Here is a 20,838-nt window from a genome sequence, read left to right on the forward strand (position 1 = left end):
GGGGCAGAGGGAGGGTAGGGGCATCCCGGGGCGGGGCCTGGAGGCGTGTCGGGGCGGGATGGGGCGGGGCCTGATCCGGGGGCGTTCTGGGGCGGGGCCTGGAGGCGTGTCGGGACGGGGCTTGGGAGGGGCCTTATCCGGGGGCGGGGCCTGGCGCGCGCTGGGCGGGGTCGCGGGCCGCGGCAGGTGAGCTGCGCGGCGGGTGGGCTGGCTGGCTCGGATGGCTGAGCAGTGGGACCTGGACGAAGAGGGTCTCCGCCGCCTGGGGGCGCTGAGCCTGGAGCAGCCTGGTAGGGCCCGGCTTGCAGGGTCTGGGGCTGAAGGGCGAAAACTCAGGGGGCCGCTGAGGAGCCCTAGGAGGAGGCGTGGAAGGGCGGTCGCGGAGGCAGGGGCCGAAGGGTGGCCCTGAAGTGGACGTGCTGAAGTGTCTGTGGCAGAGATGCGGGAATGTGGGGTGGAGATGAAACGAGAAATGGGACTCCGCGGCTGGGGACTAAACTTGGGCTGAGAAGGGCGTTCGTAGGGGTGTGGGGGTGCTGTGTAGGAGGTGCCCAGGGACCACCTCGGGTCTTCTCTGACGTCCTGCCCGAGCGGGCTACTCCAAGTGGTCTGAGATGAGAAGGGATTACCCTTTGCCCAGCCCTTCTTCGTGGGGTCGTGGCCCCCTGCTTTGACCCATCACAGGTCGGAGTAATTGGGATGTGCATCTTGACCATGAAGTTCTCTGTGACCTGTGACTTCATTTAAGAGAGACTGTGGGTGTTAGGAGGCTGGTGAGAAAAGATCAGAGCTCCCTGGGTGCCTCGAACTGGACCAGGCTCCAGGGCAAGCCAGCAGGGTGACACTGCCTCCACATGTCTAGTTCTAAAGGTGGAAACATGACAATGGTATCTGCACCCACCCTCCTTTTCTCCCTTCCTTCCTTCCTCCCTGCCTTCCTCATTACTTGCGTCCCTCCTTCCTCCCTTCTTTTTTTTTATTTTGAGGGGTGCCACACTCAGCCCGTGCTCAGGCTCTTACTCCTGGCTCTGCGCACAGGAATTACTCCCAAAGGGGCTCCGGGGACCATAGGTGCTGCCAAAGATGGAACCGGGGTTGACTGTGGGCAAGGCGAGTGTCTTACCCATTGGACTATCTCCCTGCTCAAACTCTTATTTCAATTTGCACACTCCCAGGCTGGCTGTCTCCTTAGCTGATGACCCTTTGTCCCCCAGTCCCCTTTATTGGCCTGGAAAGTAGGTGCATGAGGATGCTCTCACCCTGGTCTGGTATGTTAGTACCATTGGATTTAACCCTCACAATGGGAATTAACCCCAAATTCCCATAGTCCTGCATGTTGCGACTGAACTTATTAACCCAAGACTAATTCTAAAGTGTCTCCCTTCAATATAAAGGAAATGGGGTTGGAGAAAGTACAATGGTTAGGGCGGTTACCTTGCACCCGGCCGCCCAGGGCTCTATCTCCAGCACCATAAATGGTCCATATGGTTCCCAGGGCCAAGAATGATCCCTGAACTCTGAGCTAGGAGTAAGCCCTGAGCACTGCTAGGTGTGGCTCAACACCCTCTCCCCCAACAACAAAGAAAACCCCCAAATTTTATACTATGGTGGGTTTTTTTTGTTATGATTTGTGTTTTTTTGTGTGTGTCTGACAAATTTTTCCCCAAGAGTGATGTTTTTCCTTCCTTTTTTTTAATATTGAATTACAGTGAGATTCACAATTAGAAAGTTGTTCATGATTAGGTTTCAATCATACAATGTTCCAACACCAAACCCTTCAGCTGGGTACATTTCCTGCCCACTGTCCCAAGTTTTTCCCTGGCTCCTGCATCCTGCATTCCACAGACACTTTTCTGCTCACTCTCTCTCTTCCTCTCTCTCTTTCTCTTTTTCTTTCTCTCTCTCTTTCTCTCTCTTGCTCTCTCTTTCTCTGTCTCCTTTTAGGCATTTTGGTTTGTAATACAGGTACTAAAAGGTTATCATGTATACAACTTGACCACCTTTCAACACTCAGATCTTGTCAAGAGTTACCACTATGACAATAATAATTGACAATTATTATTGTCATAGTGGTAACCTTCTTGTAGTTTTTCTTCCCTAAAAATTCTGCATCTTTGCTTTCACATAAAGCTATCTGGATTTATCTTTATTATTATTTTTTATGTAGGAGTACTGCTATTTATTCAGCCACTGATTAGCCTGATTTAACTGTGCATGAACTCCACCTTACTTTTCCCCCCATTTTTTATAATTTTATTTATTGAATCACCGTGAGAGCAGTTACAAAACTTTTGGGTTTAAGTCTTGGTCATACAATGAAACACCCATAACTTCACCAGTGTCCATTATTCACCACCAAAATCCCCAGTATACTCCCATCCCACACCCTCCCCCTACCTATGGGGCAGATGATTTCCAAATTACTCTCTCTATACTTTGATTACATTCAACATTTTGACACCACACCCACCATTATTATTTGGGATTTTACCCCAACACTCAGATCTGCCAAAAAGGCAACAGTAGACAATTTGTTTTCTATTGCTGATTATGAATAACATATGATGTCATGTGGCTGCAGTAGTGGCCGCGCAATTTTGAAATTCCAAAATTTAGCAATTAAATCTGGAGGGATTTCTTGCCAAAACCTGCTGGGTTCCAAGATTTGTTCCTGAGTCTCTGGGATCATGGCCATTAAGCAGATTAATCAGGAGCCAGAGAGGCCATTCGTCGGCAGCAACTTGGGGTCTTGTTGGGATGGGGGAAAGGGCCAACTCCACCCCCATCCCATGAGGACCCGCGTGTCTCATCACTGCGGGCCCGAACTTAACTGTCCAATGGCCTCTGGAAGATGGTGGCCACCGAGCTGCCTAGGGGGAGCAGGTGGGACAGCACCCTCTCCCCGCTGGGATGGCCCGGCAACAGTAACCTACTTTGCTGTGCAGATGCATTTCTGCCAAAAGCCTCTGACTTTCAAGATTTGTTTCTGAGTCTCTGGGATCATGGCCATTAAGTAGCTTTATCAGGAGCCAGAGAGGAAGTTCGTGGGCAGCGACTCGGAGTCTCATTGGAACGGGGAGGAAAGGCCAGCTCCACCCCCATCCTGTGAGGCCCCATGTGTCTTGTCACTGTGGGCCCAAACCTGACTGTCCAGTGGCCTTTGGAGGATGACGGCTACTGGGCCTCCAGGGGGAACAGGCCAAGGCACAAAACCTATTCCCACCTGGGGTGGCCCAGCGCCGATAGCCTACTGCAGGGACCGGACGCATTTCTGCCAAAAGCCGCTGGGTTTCAAGATTTGTTTCTGAGTCTTTGGGATCGTAGCTGTTAAGCAGTTCGATCAGGAACCAGAGAGGCCATGCCTCCAATTATATAGCTGGTCCGGAGGTGGTTTGTGGGTGTGTCTCCCACATAACTAACTTTTGGCCGTTTACTTTCTTGGTAAACTTTGCCCCAATTTTTTTGGGTCTGGCCAAAGGCACAGCAGCAATTTTGGGGTATCTGGATGTCTGAAGGCGCCATCAGGCTGCTGATGCACGCACCTCACAGGTACAGTGGGCTTATCTTTAGATATTATTCCATGTATATATACATAATATGATTGTATTTTTATGCTAAGTGCTAGTTTCCCCAGAAATCATTTATAGTGGCATTTCTGTGATATACTAAGTTCTTTATATTCATGGATCTATCTCTAGGGTCTCTGTTCTGTTATATTCTGTTTGTTTGTTTCTGAAACAACATCAGAAACAGACAAACAGGTTTGATACCCATCATACTCTCATCATTACTATCACTTAAGGATAAGTTTTGATGACTGGTGGTCAGTGCGTCCCTCTCTTTCTTTACTTCTTGCTCCTTCTTTAAAATTGCTTGTACTATCCTCTCTCCCTCCCTCTCTTCCTTCCTTCCTTCCTTCCTTCCTTCCTTCCTTCCTTCCTTCCATCATTATTTTGGAGATGTGATCATACCCAGTGGTGTTCAGAGGCTATTCTTGGCTCTAAGTTTACAAGTGATCCCAGTAGGTGCTCAGGGACCATATGTGGTACCAGGGATTCAAACTCTGAATGGCTATGTGCAAGGCTTTACCTCCACCCAAACTGTTATAAAGAAAACTTTTCTCATGTTTACTATTTGGTTAAACTGAGGTAAAGTTCACATAGATTTTGTTTGTTTGTTTTGGAGGGGCACACCTGGCAGTGCTCAGTGCCTATTTCTGCTTCTGTGCTCAGGCTCACTCCTGGCAGGCTCAGGGGACCATATGGAGTGCCGGGGATTGAACCCAGGTCGGTCATGTACAAGGCAAATGCCTATCTGCTGTACTATCACTCTGCATAGAAATGGCAGGATAAATGCTTCGGGTTTTATGACCTCATCAGGTTTGGGGGAAAAAATGAGTTGTTTTCTTGGCCTCCTCCAAATGTAACCAATGAAGAGTATTTTCCTGGCATTATAAACTCATAGATTTAAACACTTTCAGTGTGTTCCAGTTCATTGCAGTTATTTTCATAATTCTGAACTTTTCCCAAATTTAACTAGTGGGAAATTTTTAAAGTTGACTCCTGAGGCCTTTTTTGTTTTTTGAAATTTTTGTAATTTTGAAACTCATTTTTATCATTATTATAAATGAACTATAGCAAAGATTTAGGGTTCTATTTTCAAATGAGCTAATTTTTCTAACTATGCATTACTTGATTTATTGTTTTCATGAATAAAACCTGTTTTTGTCCCATTGGGATTCTTTAGCCTATATTAATTGTAAGATTAGTCTGTTGTTCGTAGACATCTGTGCTGCACAATATTTGATTGTTTTGTTTTGAAGCCACACCCGGAGATACACTCAGGGGTTACACTCCTGGCTCTGTACTCAGAAATCACTCCTGGCAGTGCTCAGGGGACCATATGGAATGCCAGGGATCAAACCGGGGTCGGCCACGTGCAAGGCAAATGCCCTTCCCATTCTGTTATCGCTCTGGCCCCTCTACTGCACAATATTTGAGTTCTCTGTTCCTTTTGTTTTTACTCTTTTTATAAACATTGAAGCCAAATATGTGATCTCTTAAAACCTTCACTTTCTATAGCTCATAAAAGAATATCTTTCCCTATGGTAATTTATTGGATAATATTGAATGCTATTAATGCTATTAATATAAATAATATTGAATAATTGAATAATATTCTAGTTCCTTTTAAATGTTAAAATGTCTGCTTTTCAAAGTAGATTGTAATGGAAAACATAAGAAATCCTACCAAGGTACTGATGAAATCCTAATTGACCTTAGATTTTTTTCCCTTTGGTAATAGACTTTTGGGTACTAGATCTTTGCACCTTATAGAACTGCCAATATACTACCCTTAAAGTAAAAAACACTTTTGTTTTGTTTTTGAGATATAACTCATATAATATAAAATTTATATAATTCAGTGCGGTTTAGTACTCATTGTAACCATGTAACACTGTAACATGCTTGTAACACTTAGTTCCAAAACAACTTCATCACTCCCAAAAGAAATTTCATTCTCATCTACTAGTCACTCCTCATTTCCAGCTCTCCAACTCCCTGGGAACCACTAATCTAACTTTCTTTCTGTGGATTTGATTCTTTCGGTTTTTCAGGTAAATAGCATCTTAACAATATGTTTTTTCCATATCTAGTTTCTTTTACTTAATATGATTGCAGTGGGGGATTGTGCTCCCAAGCAGTGCTCAGGAGGCCTCTGCCCCCACCCCCCGGCAATTCTCAGCCAACCCAGCCACAGGTTTCATGCCCAAGGATGCGATGCTGCCCAGATAGTTCAGTGCTGGCAGTGCTCAGGGATGGTGTAGTGCTGGGGTTAGAAGCTGGGTTGGGTACATGCTAGGCATGTGCCTAACCACCATACTGTCTCCCAGACCTGTTTAGTCATTTATGAATAAAGCTGTTATAAACCTTCACAAAGAGATTTCAACTCCGGGCCAGAATGAGTGGATAGTGGATAGTACTCTTGCCTTGCATGTGGCCAACCCGGGTTTGATTCCCCACATCCCATATGGTCCCCCCAGCACCACCAGGAGTAATTCTTGAGCATAGAGCCATCATAGGTAACTACATGGGTAACATCACCAGGTGTGGTCCCCCCAAATTTCAACTCACTGAACGAATGCCAAGGAATATAATTGCTAGGTCTTATAAGAAGTTGTGTTCAAAATTTTTTTGTTTAGTTTTGTAAGAAATTGCCAAATTATCTTTCAAAGTAACTATAGTTTTGAAATTCCACTCTCCCATGCTATAATTGAAATGTTTCTTACTAAATTTGTATTTGTTGGGGGTGGTAGGTGTTTTCACACCCAGAAGTGCTCAGAGTTTACTCCTGACTCTGTTCAGGGATCTCTTCTGGGAGGGCTTGGGTAACCATATGCGGTGCCAGGGATTAAACCCAGGCCAGAGGGTGGAGTAATAGTATAGCGAGGAGGGCATTTGCCTTGCATGCGGCCAACCCGGGTTCAATCCCCAGCATCCCTTAAGGTCCCCCAGCACTGCCAGGAGTAATTCCTGAGTGCAGAGCCAAGAGTAACCCCTGAGCATCTCTGGGTGTGACCCCCTCCAAAAAAAAAAAAACCCCAAGTCAGCTGTATTCAAGGCAAGTGCCTAGCCATTGTACAATCTCTCTTGCCCTTATATATTGAAATTTTTTAAATTTTCCAATATTTTTTCTCAAATTTTATTATTTATTTATTTTGGTTTTTGGGTCACACCCAGCAATGTACAGGGGTTACTCCTGGCTCATGCATTCAGGAATTACTCCTGGTGGTGCTCAGGAGACCATATGGGATGCTGGGAATCGAACCCGGGTCGGCCGCATGCAAGGCAAACGCCCTACCCGCTTGCTATTGCTCCAGCCCCATATATTGAAATTTTAATGCACTGTGTGATGGTATTAAGATCTCTGAAGGTCCTTAGGGTGATTCGATCATAAAAGAGATAAATGATCTTTAGTTGGAGAGATAATACAGTGGATAAGGCACTTGCCTTGCATGCAGCCAAACCCGGTTTGATACCCATCATCACATATGGTCCCCTGAGTCAGGAGTAAGACCTAAGCAGGTGTGGCCCAAAACCTCAAAATAGATAAATTTATAGATAAATTGTCTTATAAAAGAGGTCAGAAAGAAAGCCCTGAGGAATGGCTCCCTTCCAACACATGAAGACACATCATGAAATAGGTAGTTTAGGGGCCCAGAGTAATAACACAGTGGGTAGGGCACTTGCCTCACACATGGCTGACTCGATTCCAGTCCCTGGACACTACATGGACCCCAGAGCCTGCCAGGAATGAGTCTCGATCACAGAGTCAGGAGAAAGCCTGAGCAAGCCAGGTATAATATTAAACAAAACAAAATGAACACCCCCCCCCAAAAAAAAAGAGGTAGCTTATGGTCTGGAAACTAGCTCTCACCAGAACTCAGCCATGCTGGCTCCTACTCTTGGCTTCCGGTCCCCAGTAGAATGAAAAATAAATGTTTGTAAGCCACCTAGTTTCCAGTCTTTTGCTACAGCAATTCAGAATAATATTAAAAATTGGTGTGCCAGGCAGAGAGATAGTTCAGCAGGTAAGGTGTTGCCTGCAAGTGGCAGACACAGGTTTGATCGCTGGCCCTGAATGTGATCCCCTGAGCTCTGCCAGGTGTGTAGAGTCAGAAGTAAAACCTGAGCACAGTTAACTGCAGCTCCAAAACAAAAATGAAGTGTTTCATTAAAAAGCAGCCAGTTCATCTTGCTTCTGAAAAAAATCTTCCAAGTGTCTTTCCTCAAGGTTGCCAAACTTCAATTTGCAGCAGAAGTACTTGATGCATATTTTTTCATTTAGTAACACAATACAGAAAAGATTTTTTCAGAGCCAGAGAAATGACTTAAAGGGTTAAGTTCATGTTTTGCATGTGAGAGTCCTGAGCTTAACAGCCACCAGCCCTGAAACACATGATACCTCAGAGCACTTCTGGGAGCAACCCCCAAGCAAAGAGCTGCAAGTAACCCCTGAGCCACTGCCAAATCAAATAATAATATAACTTTAAAAAGTAAAGGCCCTCCCGTTGATCATCGATTTGCTTGAGTGGGCCCAGTAACGTCTCCATTGGAGATTTTGTTGTTACTGTATTTGGCATATCGAGTACATTATGGGGAGCTTGCCAGGCTCTGCCGTGCAGGCGAGATACTCTCGGTAGCTTGCCGGGCTCTCCGAGAGGGGCGGAGGAATCGAACTCGGGCGGCCATGTTGGCTGCGTGCAAGGCAAACGCCCTACCGCTGTGCTAAATGTTCCTAGATTTTGTGGACTCCAGTTTATATCTAAGAGACCTCCAGGGGTCTAGGGACCAAGGTTTATGAGCTGCTATCTACCTACTGTATTATCTCTCCAGCCCCATGATTTCCTTCTGTAGGGATCTTATTCTACTCTTTTAAAAATAATCCCCATATAAGGGCTGAAGCAATAGTACAGCAGGTAAGGCGTTTACTTTGCTCACAGCTGACCTAGGTTCGATCCCTCTCATTCCATAAGGTTCTTCAAGCATTGTCAAGGGGAATTACTGAGTGTAGAACCAGCAGTAACCCCTGAGCATCACCACGAGTGGCCAAAGAAACAACAAAAAATCTTCATGTAAAATATAAGCAGTACTTTTCTGTGTGCCTTTATCAAGTGGATTTAGTTTTTCTGTACTTTTAGACAAGAAGAGTGTGCCTGAATAGCTTTTCCAGTTTCAAGGTTTTGGAGCTCCCTCTTCTGTTGTGTTCCAAGTACTAAACCTTCTGGCTAATGCTTCCTAACATCTGCCTTTCCTTCTTTTGTAGCTGGACCTTTACTTTTCCTTTAATCTGCTGCCCCTATTACATTCTTTGTGGACTCTACTTACACTAATTTCTCCCCCGGAAGTTGGGGCTTGTCTCGTAAGGAATCTTTTTTAGAGTTTTTAGGACTGCTGTGGCACCATAAGAACTTATTCCAGTTTATTCTGGAACCATAAAACTTAATTTGCGTATCGCCCCCTAGCACTCACTTGCAAGGTAGATCACGCACCACCTCCTTTCAGTTTGGGTTGATAGTCCCAGTTAGGACCACCATACTTGATAGTTTCTGTTGGCAATTATTTTGATAGTCTCATTTCTCTGTTGAAAGCCCAATTGGCTATATATGTATGTATAAATGTGTGTGCATATATAAGTATGATATAGTCCATATACACATACTCATACTCTATATACATACACACATATACATTGTATGCATATGTATTCAGGTGTCTTTACACTCACACTTATATCTTCTATTTATTTTGAGGTCACACCCAGTAGTGCTCAGTGGCTATTCCTGGCTTAGGGATGACCCCAGGGGTGCTTAAGAGGCCATATATCCATCCTACAAGGATTTCAACCAGAGTTGAGCACATGTAAGGCAAGCACCTTACCTCCTGTCTCTCTGGCTCCACACACTCATAATTCTTTAAAATGCAGTTATATGAATGTAATTGCATTTTCCCCTTATTTAGTGCCTTGGAGATTTTCCTTATGAGCAACAATTCTTTCAACAAATACATAACAATAATCAGATTGCCTATAGCATCCAGGTGTCTTACACTATTCTAAATGTTTTATCATGGTTGTGAGATGTTTGGGGGTCACACTTATTGCAGTTTTCAGTGGTTGCAACTTGTAGTGATGCCACCATTACATTTGGTTGCAGCAATGGGGATCATAGGTAACGGTGCCAGGGATTGAACTCAGCAATGTAGGTGATGTCTGGATCCAGCTTGAAACCTCATTCTTGGAAGGCAGTTGTTCAAACACTGAGCCACATTCCTGGGCCCTGTTTTTCCTCTACACACAAAAATGTACTGGGGGTAGAGAGATAGTGTGCCTTGCACACAGCTGACCCGGGTTCAATCCCTGGCAGCCCATATGGTCCCCTGAGTGCTACCAAGAAAAGCTCTGAGCACTGTTGGGTGTGGTCCAGAATAAAAGCAAAAATCAACTTTTATATGCATAAGTTTATTTTATTCTTAGTTATTATTTTCCCCATTTTACATATGAGAAACTGATTCACAGAGAAGTTAAGTGACTTATACAAGGCAAAGATCAGTATATTGTCTATTGTGTCAGTGAAATGTTATCTAGGCCATCTAGTTCTGTTATTTTACTGATGGGTCTTTTGACAGATTTTTCTTTTCTATTATCTATAACCTTTCTTCAAATGACACTTTTGTGTTATATATTTTATACTGACAAAATTTACTTTCATGCTTTGCTTAATGTTTTTGTTAATAATGAATCTAATGTATGGCTGGTACCAAATCATACAGCCTCAATGTGTAGTAGGCTGTACCATGTAGGTTTGTGTGACTACTACACTCTATGACACTCACACAAAAACATTAACATTTTTGAAGAATTAATATTGATTTGAGAACATTTAGAAGTTCTGTTTACATTCTTCAAAATAATTAGAGAAACCCAATGTTTCTATAAGATTTCATATCACTGTCTTAGATCACATTACTATTTTTAAAAGGAAGATCTCATCATTTTTGTTTGTTTTAGGGTCATCTCTGGCATTACTCAGGGATTACTCCTGACTCTGTGCTTGGGATCACGCCTGATAGACTTGAGGTACCATATACAGTGTCAGGGATTAAACTTGGGTCAGCCATGGGCAATGCCAGTACTTTACCTGCTATACTGTTATTTCTCTGGCTATCATCTTTTCATATAAGGGGGCTGGGAAGAAGTAAGGCCTATTTTCACTGACTCTGCTATTCATCCAAGTAGAAGTCATAATATATTTACTAATTATCTCTTTTCAGAACTGGTGGAGTCTCTTTCATTGCAGGGATCTTATGCTGGAAAAATTCATTCCATTGGTGATGCTTTCAAAAATTTTAAAAACCTCCGATCCTTAGACTTATCAAGAAATTTGATCACAAGCCTGAAGGTAAGTTCTATATTCAATGATTAGTCAGTTTAGACCAATAAATTATTTGATGGGAAAAATAAGAGGTAGATATTATGCTCATGGAGAATATAGGAACTTTCTTTTAAGTGTTTCCAAACTAAATATTACTACTCATTGTAAAATTCTTTCAACTTTGATTTATGCTTGAATTATATATCATAAAATATTGGGGAAATTTCTTTACTCAGGGGAAGCTATTAAATGATCACTATCTAGGATAATAGTACACTCTTTAATGTGTGTAAAATAATTATGAGGAACACTTGTAAAAAGTACAGGTTCTTGGTTTCTACTTGGAGAAAGGTTTTGTGTTACTATTAAGTCTGGGGTGAGTTTAGGACACATTCAGAGTTTTCTGGTGTGTCCCTGCTATGAGGAACACACATGGAGAAACATTGTCATAGATAGTTACTATGTTACTTTATTTTTTCTCAGAATGGGAAGAAATGATGGCCATGAAAAGAAAATCATTTAACTTTACGAACACAGATGTCCACATATGGAGCTAGGAATTTTATTTTCTTTGTGACTGACCCCAAAAGGTGCTTTCTTCCACGCATTCCCATTATGTCGAACTCTTGAGTTGTCTCAATAAGGTCCTTATCACAACACTGATGGTAAAAGATTCCCACATGCCACCCAGAATTAGGTAATGAGCGCCTAGGTTATTCCTCCAGTTTTGCTCTCGTTTGGGGCAACTCGTTCAATAACACAAGCCAGATCTGATCTCAAAACTAAAGGCCTGGCCAGGGAATGTGACTCAGTGGAAGAGCACTTGCCTTGCATGTGTCATACCCTAGGTTTGACTCCTGGCACTGCAATAAATAAATAAAACTGAAAGTCCAAAAAGAGGAAACCCAAGGAAGATCAAATTTCCAGTTAGAATTCTAAAAACAGAAACTTCAATTTGAATGAGCTCTTTAAACCATATGGTAGCTGCCAATTGTATTTGGTTCATCAGTTTAATCAGGTATTAGTAAAAAGTTGCTTAGGCCTTCCTTTTTCATGTGAATTTTTATTCATTCTTTATTAGTTTAAAGATTTGATATTAGTTGTAATTTGTTTCTACATTTCTCCTTTTTTCATTTCTGTAAATTGGATGATAAACTGTTGTGATTGATCATATTAGCATATGTAATTGTCACTGTCCTCCCGTCGTTCATCGATTTGCTTGAGTGGGCCCAGTAACGTCTCCATTGTGACAATTGTTACTGTATTTGGCATATCGAATACCCCACGGGTAGCTTGCCAGGCTTTGCCCTATGGGTGAGATACTCTCGGTAGCTTGCTGGGCTCTCCGAGAGGGGCCGGGGAATCGAACTTGGGTCAGCCATGTTGGCCGCTTGCAAAGCAAACACCCTACCTGCTGTGCTATTGCTCCAGCCCAGCATATGTAATTAAATGCAACATATATAAGACTCCTTGTACAAAGCATGGCATATATGAACTTAATATATTTAAGGTTCCTGCACTTTTTCTTTGGCTTCTATGAGTTATTTGCATATACTCATCTCTAGGAACTCTGAATAATTTTGCTTAATCTTCCCAATGTTTTATGATAATTTGTAGTGTAACTTTAGAGAACACGTGAATTGATGCCAACTGGGAAAAGTGAGAAGATAGAAATATTTTCCTTGGCTTTTACACTGAGAGAGTTTAAAATATTACTTGAGGAACTGGAGAGATAGCTCAAAGAACTGTGCTTATGTTTTGCATACAAGATGCCAAGGTTCAATTTCCCTCAATACCATTGGAGGGATTCCTGAGCACAGAGCTAAAAACAGAACAAAATGAAACAGAAATATTACTTATTTTCTTTTTTCTGAAAAAAAAAAAAAGAGTTGGAGCTTAAAAAAATTTTTTTTAATTCTTATTTTTGGACCACACTCGGTGATACTCAGGGGTTATTCCTGGCTCTGCACTCAGGAATTACTCCTGGCATTGTTCAGGGGGTCAGTCCCCAGGGTCTTGGGGATCAAAGCAGAATCAACCCCGTGCAAGGCAAGCGCCCTACTCGCTGTACCAACTCCAGATTATTCTTCTAAATTTTTTGTTGCTGTTGTTTTTGGGCCACACCTGGCAATACTCAGTGATTACTCCTGGCCCTTGATTCAGGAATTACTCCTGGCAGTGCTCAGGAGACCATGTAGTGTAAAGAATCTAGCTTGGGTCTACTGCCTGCTCAGACTTTTGGGCCCCTCCTGTATTATTATGTGTATTATTATCCCCTTTACGATAGCCATGTTTTCATGATGGAAAAAAGGCTGAAGTGCTTCTGGGGTTCTGGAGAGTTGTTGTAGCCAGGGTGAGAGAGGTACAGAGATGGCCGGGCCTGGTTACTACTGGGTAGGATTGGAGTGGGAGAGTGATTGGGGGACTTTGGAAGAAGAAACTTGACAGCAGATATCTGAATATCAGATTTTGTTAAGAAAATGTGTTGTCTGTGAAGTATTTCATATATAAAACCACGCAGTGCCTAGTGATTGGAATGTTCTTTTTTATGGGCAATTCAATGAAGTTTCAACTCGGCCTTTCTCATGGGTGAGTTACGTACATTTTGTTGTTGTTGTTGTTTCAATTTTTACTTATTTATTTTTATTTCAGCATTGTTCGGGGGTTCTTCCTGGCTCTGCACTCAGGAATTACTCCTGAAGGTGCTCCGGACATTATATGGGATGTCAGGGATCAAACCCTGGTCAGCCTCTTGCAAAGCAAATGCCCTCCCCACTGTTCTATCACTCTAGCCCCCACATAACATATTTAAGGACAGAAAATAATAAAAATATTACCACCTTTATCTGTGAGATCTCTAGTCCTGACCAATGTGCAATTGCATCATATGATCTTTTCCTTGCAGGGGATCCAGTATTTATGTTCACTCCAAGACCTGAATTTATATTATAACAACATTCCATCACTAGTGGAGGTGTCCCGCCTCCAGCCTTTACCTTTCCTCAAAGAACTAGACTTGAGACTCAACCCTGTTGTCAGGAAAGATACAGATTATAGGCTCTTTGCTGTATACACGCTACAAACTCTGGAGAAACTGGGTAAGACAGTCCTCCCTTGTTCCTTGTCCCAGAATTTTTCTTTCAACTAACTACCTCATAACCTTTTGGAAGTCAGCCCAGAGTGTGCACTGGCAGGATATATTTGTTTATTAGTCAATATTTATGTAACTCTTTTGTGTTGGCAGGATGTATGACAAGCCCTTTTGATTGTTTACTAAATGACCATCTACGATTTTATCAGTTACTTCCAGCTTTAGTTTTCTTCAGTTGATGGTTTCGCCACTACTTCCTCCCCAACAAAAAGTTTCCAGGTTCAGAGTTATTTTTCCAGGTGCCCCAATTTTGTGACTGTATTTGTCAGAGAAAACTGATTGAGCTTTTTGGGCTTGGCTGACCAGGAATAATCAGCATTCCTTTAAATGAGCTGACCTGTATATCTTTATAATGTTATTGTTGCATATTTAAGTTTAATATAAAATTCTAGTCTCAGGCCTTTGGTTAAACTTATTGTAGGGAACCTAAGTAAAGTCTTTCAGACGTTTTTATTGTTAAGTTTGAATTGTCTGCAACCCAAGCGGTACTTTCCCACAGAGGCGGTTGCACCTGCCTGGGCGTTGTTACTATGGGATCCCTGGAGTCTCCCGAGTTACTGCTTGCTCTAGTGACAACATAATGAATTATTTTGTGACCTCTCTCTATTGAAAGAAGACGAATGAGGCTGGTCTTTAGTTTTTGTTCCATGAATATGGTTTTCTGACCTGCTATTATTTAAAGAGAAACATGTTCAGATCCCGGTTTTTGCCTACAGATGACCGAACAGTACGGGAAAGTGAGAGGAAAGCAGCCAAGCTACATTTTAGTCAGTTGGGCAACAGTGAGAATTTTCTTTTAGAGGTGGAAAAAAGGTAAGAAGATTGTTTACCCACTAAATTGTATAGTTTGGTTGTGAACAGAGAGAGTAATGAATTCCTGTTTAGCTTTCTTCCTTTTCCCGCAGAAATCTCAAGTTTTGTAAGAATCCTCCGACTAGAAATAAAAGTATCTGTTCAACATACTGAAATTAGTCTGGGATGAGAAACCTAGCTCTCAATGTAATGTTTCTACTTTCTTGAACTATTTGGTTTACTTTGAATATAACTGTAAATTCTTTAAAGCTGTAAAGGTAAAGGTAAAGGCCCTCCCGTTGATCGTCGATTTGCTCGAGCGGGCCCAGTAACGTCTCCATTGGAGACTTTGTTGTTACTGTGTCTGGCATATCGAATACTCTCGGTAGCTTGCCGGGCTCTCCCAGGTTTTTTTACACTCTGGAGAAGCCCATGTTCTTTCTTAAACACTTAAGTCTTCACTTTCTCTGCTTTCACATCTAAGTAAAATTCTTTCTGTAAAGCTAATTGATTTTATTTAAAAAGTAAATAAATAAAAATGAAGCTGTAACAGTGCTCATATTACAAGATGACTTCACTCCATAAATTTTTGTTACTTCTTTCTTAGTAGATTTAGAAATAAGTATATGGTCTTTTCCTATTGAATTAAGAGAATTATATTACCATGGACAAGGTTGTTAGAGATACATATGGTTAATAAAAAAGGAGGAAAAGGGAAGGTTTCTTTGTCAAAAAACAAAAGTAAACAGATTTTGGATCATTAAGGTACCTAAATAGTACTTTTTCCGCGTGTTAGTATTAACATCCTATCAAATAAAGTACCAATATTTACTACCCCCAAAACCATGCTTTAAAAAAAAAAAGACAAAATGGCTTGCTCTTCAAGCCCATGTTCTCCCTTGAACATGTTCTCACTTGATTATTTTGATGTTTCTTTGCTTTCTTATTTCCACTCTGGGGAAGCCAAGAGTTCTCTCTCAAATATGTACTTCTCTCTTTCCTCTCACATCTTTCTAAATAAGTTTCAGTTTTTTTTTTAAAGGCAGAGGTTGGAGACAATACAGGATGTAAGGGATTTGTTTTCCATGCAACCACTTTGGCTGACCCTGGTTCAAATTCCCAGAATCCTGAGCACTGCCAGGAGTCACTCCTGAGAACCAGTTATAACTACTGAACGCCACTGGGTGTGGGCCACCTCCCTCATAAAAAGAATGGTAGCATTATGTTTTGGAACTTTTTTTGGCTTTTTGGGTCACACCCGGCTATCCTTGGGGGTTAATCCTGGCTCTGCACTCAGGAATTACTCCTGGCAGTGCTTGGGGAACCATACCGGATGCCCAGAATTGAACCTGGGTCAGCTGCGTGCAAGGCAAACACCCTACTTGCTGTACAATAGCTCCATCCCCAGCATTATATTAGAAATCTAATATAATAGAAATCTATTGCCATTAAAGCAATATAGAAAACCTGGTGACAAGAAAAGCAGAATCAACCCAGACTCTTCTACCAGTCAAGTTTGGTGTACTTCCTTCCAGATATCTGAATAGATACATGTAGACATATTTATTAGTATTTTTTCTGATGATGAAAGTAATATAAACTAATTATTGATAATTTGGAAAGTATAGAAAAATGTAAGACATAAAATATAATCCTGCCACCCAGAAATAGATGCTAGTTGTCTAATGGCAAATATACTTATATGGTGGTGTATATGTTTACATATGAGATTATGTATAGACAACAATAATAAGTGTATACTACTTTGTAGTAATTTACTCTTTATGTAAACCATTTTAAATCCTAATTGAGGGATGGGGACTTGGGCCACACCTGATGAAGATCAGAGAATTCTGGCTCTGTTCTCAGTCACTGCTGGCAGTGCTTGGAGATCAAACACGCAAGGCAAATGTCTTCACCCCTGTACTCCCTCCTGCTCCTTGTACATTCCATTTTAAAATTTGATATGAGATATTATGAACATATTCCCATGACATTATTCTTCTCCAGGATGAGTTTTTTTTGTTCGTACACTGCAGTATCTATTACTCATGCCAAGAAGAGTGCCTGGCACATAAAAGTTTCTAAGAAATGATTTGCTGAATAATGAGTAAGTTAAGCCAATGAGTGTTGGACAGGAATCTTTCTCTTTTCCAGTGGTTTTGCTCATATATATATATATATATATATATATATATATATAACTGCTATGATGTAACTTCAGGACAGCACCCATAGTTACCTATTTTTCTTATTACCCTATATTCCTCTTCCCTTTGTTGGTGGTCTTTTTTGGGTAGCGATGGACAGGGGTCACACTCAACTGTACTTAGGGATTATTCCTGGTTCTATGCTCAGGGACCACTCCAAGTGCTGGTCTGGGATCCATATGCAATATCAAGGATTGAACCTGGGTTTGTCACATGCAAGACATGAACCTTAATCCCTGAGCACTCTCTCTCCAGCCTTTGGAGTCATTGGTTTCTGAGGGTCATGTTGTTCTTGATGGTATATAGGGAATTGCATAAATCGTGGCACCTGGGATTACAACAATAATGCAAGATTACATTCAGCAAGTGAGCTCTCTGCCAAGCAAGCACTCTTTGCACTGAACCATATCCTTGGGCTGGAGATAAATTCCTATTTTAAAATCAGGTTTATTGAGGTTGCTGCCGAGAGTATCTTGCCCGCACGGCAGAGTCTGGCAAGCTCCCCATGACGTATTCGATATGCCAAACACAGTAACAACAAAGTCTCCAATGGAGACGTTACTGGGCCTGCTCGAGCAAATTTACATTAAATAAGATTTACCCTGCTGCGGAAAGAAACTACCCTGAGAAGTTACTCGTATATGATTGTGTTGCACTTAAAGAGCTAGGAGTGTATGCCTTATATGTTAGAAACCTTGATTTGGTCCCCAAAACTGCATGGTCCCCTGCATGTGCTGGGAGCAGCCCCTGCACAGTGCCAGATATGACCCAAAAACAAGAAAAGAAAAAAGGTTAGGGGGTCAGAGAGGTAGTACAGTGGGTAAGGTGCTTCTATGCATGTAGCCAACCCTGGTTAGATCCCTGGCATCCCATCTGGTCCCCCAAGCCCCACCAGGAGTGATTCTTGAGCACAGAGCAAGGAGTAAGCCCTGAACACAGCTGTGTATGGCCCAAAAACAAACAAAAAATGATTTTCACATATTTTTTGTAAATCAATTTTTTTTTGGTCATACTCAGTGATGCTCAGGGGTTACTCCTGGCTGTGCATTCAGGATCACTTCTGATGATGTCTGGGAACTATGTGGGGTTCTGGGGATCAAACCCAGGTTGGCCTCAGACAAGGCAAGTGCCTTACCCACTGTACTATCTCCCCGGGCCTCTTAATTTCTATTTTTGGGATAATATGTTTACAATAGAAATACAGACATGAATTAGTGTATGCCTGAATAAAATTTCTAGTAAAGAAAACAATCAGTTTCATTATTTATTCATTTGTCAGAGGTAAAATGTTACTCAAACACCCAATGTTACTATTAATTTCTTAGAAGGTCTGCAATCTTGTTGAAGATTGTTTACCATTTTTAAGCTTGATTCCTAGTTCTCCCAACCAGTAAATGGAGATATTAGAGAATAAGGAGGCTTTTATGTTTGAATGATGGGTGAAAAGTACCTGGCTCCTGGCCTAGGCTGTCAGTTCTTACTTTGTTTCCAAAGATAGGAATATCAATTAAGTGGAACATCAGTCAAGGGCAATCATGTGCCTTTCTTGTTTGTTTTTCTAGCTAATGGCTATATTTGTCTCCACTGTAATTCTTGGCCACAGAACTTTCCTTTATGTGTCCTATGAGTTTTTCATTAAAAATAAAATATTTCAGCTCTTCATTTAGCCATACATATTTATATTTAAAAAAGCTCTACCCGGGTTGCATTTCACACCAAATGGTCGTCAAAGTGCTTAGGATCAAGCCTAGGGAAGAGGTCCAAATAGTGTCTAAGTTCTGAAGTTTTTTCTTTTTTTTTTTTGTTTCATTTTGGGCCCCATTCAGCAGTGCTCAGGGGTTACCTCTAGTTCTGCACTCAGGAATCACTCCTGGCAGTGCCCAGGGGACCACATGGGATGCCAGGGATTGAACTCTGGTTGGCTATGTATGGAAGGCAAGCTCCCTACCCTCTGTACTCTTGCGCCGGCCCCTTTTTTGTGGATGATTTGTTGTTGTTATTGTTTTGGGGTCACATCCGGTGATGCTCAGAGCCTACTCCTGACTCTGTGCCAGTCCGGGAGGGCTGAGGCAACCGTATGGGATGCCAAGGAACTGTACCAGGTCAGCTGCATTGCAAAGCAAGCCCCTTACTTGGCTGTCCTATTGCTCTGGGTCCTCTTTCATAAAGGCAGAACTATTGTGCCCTTCTCTCATTATTCCCAGTAAAAATATTAAAAATTTTTTAAAGTGGCTTTGACTGAAGTACCTGTGCAGATGATGTATCGAGCATGTGATAATAATCTGATGATCATGAATTAGTGTTTTCTAAATAAATAATTCTATATGACAGCTCTAGGGAGAATAAAATGAAAAACTGCATGACTGAGGAGACCTCTACAACAAAAGTTAATGCTGATGTGGAGAATAGAATTGAAACAGGTAAGATTTTTCTTTGGGATTACGAAATTATTAAAACATTCGTTTTTTTCAGCTGCAATAGTTAATATTGGATAGAATGAAGACAAAGTAGCTGAGCAATAACATTGATCTGAAGCAAGTTCAAGATTCAGTGGCTGTATTTTTCCTTTCCTCTCACTGCCAGAAAGGGCCAATTTATTGAACGAACCTAAGCCAGAAACCATCAAAAGCATAACCTTTACTCAGAGCTCAATTTCATTTACATCACTTTACATCATTAGTCCATTCTGAAAATTACATTGCCTGTCCCCATGGGCCCCTGCGCATTGCTAAGTGGATTGATTCTTTAGCCAGACATTCATGACTCATCTGCATCGATGTAACTCATACCCTGGGCCTTCTGGACTATTCCACCAGAACTTTTGCAGTTGCAAAGAAGTCCTGTGTTTGTGCTGTCTGTATTCTTGGGAAGCATTACCTGGAAGCACTGTTGGCAATCCAATATGAGTCAAGTGCTTATGCCACATTAATGTGTTTAGGAGAAAGTTTTCACCCAGAGAAATTGGGGCTGGGAGACAGCCCAAAGGGCTGGAATGCGTGCTTTCAGTGCAGTCAGGAGCTGTGGGCTTGATCCCTGACATCACATGGTCCTGCACCCTAAACATATATCCTATGTATAAAACTGGAACTCTCATACTAGCTAAAGCAGATGATTTTTTACTTGGAAAAGCTTTCTCCTGTCTCAAGACTTCTCTCCCTTTGAAAATTCTATTGAATGATATACAGATTCCTAAAAGTAATCCCCCAAAGTCCTCGAGCAATAACTTGAATAGATTGTGTAGGTTGGACATTAAGAATTTTCAGTTTATAACATACTATAGTTTATTTATGCTTTATCTATTCATTTGAAAAAATTTTAAAAGGTCATTTTCACAGTACTTTATGGTAAAACAAGCCATATTGAGGTATGTTTTTTATTTCCTTTCTTGGAAGTTTCAATGCACTTAAGTCATGGGAACATGAATTGCTTTATTTCACTTTAAATGTTTTTTGTATTTGTAACTCGATGGAATTTTACTGTAATAATTTTGGAAAATACTGAAAAGTATGAAGAACAATCTTTTAATCACTTGTAGGTTTATCCCCTAAAGAGAATTCCAGTTGGGCCTGGGATATAGATCAAAGGGCAGGAGCCCTGAATTTATCCCTGATACCACATGGTCCTCTATCCTAAGCATTGCTGGGTGTGGTCCCAAACAAAATGAGAGAGAGGAGAGAGAGAGAGAGAGAGAGAGAGTGAAAAGGAGGGATCCAAAGTACCCCTGAGTAACCAGGGGGTACTTAAGTACTTTG

The 20,838-nt window shown here is 41.7% G+C and overlaps 1 protein-coding gene across 1 annotated transcript in view; it reads left to right on the top strand.

Annotated features, from left to right (window-relative positions):
* The first annotated feature begins 180 nt into the window (after window positions 1-180).
* Window positions 181-20,838, top strand: part of LRRC36 (leucine rich repeat containing 36) — a 57,030-nt gene continuing 36,372 nt past the window's right edge. Inside the window, exons 1-5 of the mRNA XM_056135887.1 lie at window positions 181-290; window positions 10,833-10,960; window positions 13,839-14,031; window positions 14,801-14,897; window positions 19,418-19,506. Of these exons, the coding sequence (XP_055991862.1) occupies window positions 221-290; window positions 10,833-10,960; window positions 13,839-14,031; window positions 14,801-14,897; window positions 19,418-19,506 (577 nt within the window). The 5' untranslated portion in view covers window positions 181-220. The remainder of the gene's footprint in view (window positions 291-10,832; window positions 10,961-13,838; window positions 14,032-14,800; window positions 14,898-19,417; window positions 19,507-20,838) is intronic.

Source organism: Sorex fumeus, unplaced genomic scaffold (assembly GCF_029834395.1).
Source record: "Sorex fumeus unplaced genomic scaffold, SorFum_2.1 ptg000122l, whole genome shotgun sequence".
NCBI classification, from domain to species: domain Eukaryota; kingdom Metazoa; phylum Chordata; class Mammalia; order Eulipotyphla; family Soricidae; genus Sorex; species Sorex fumeus.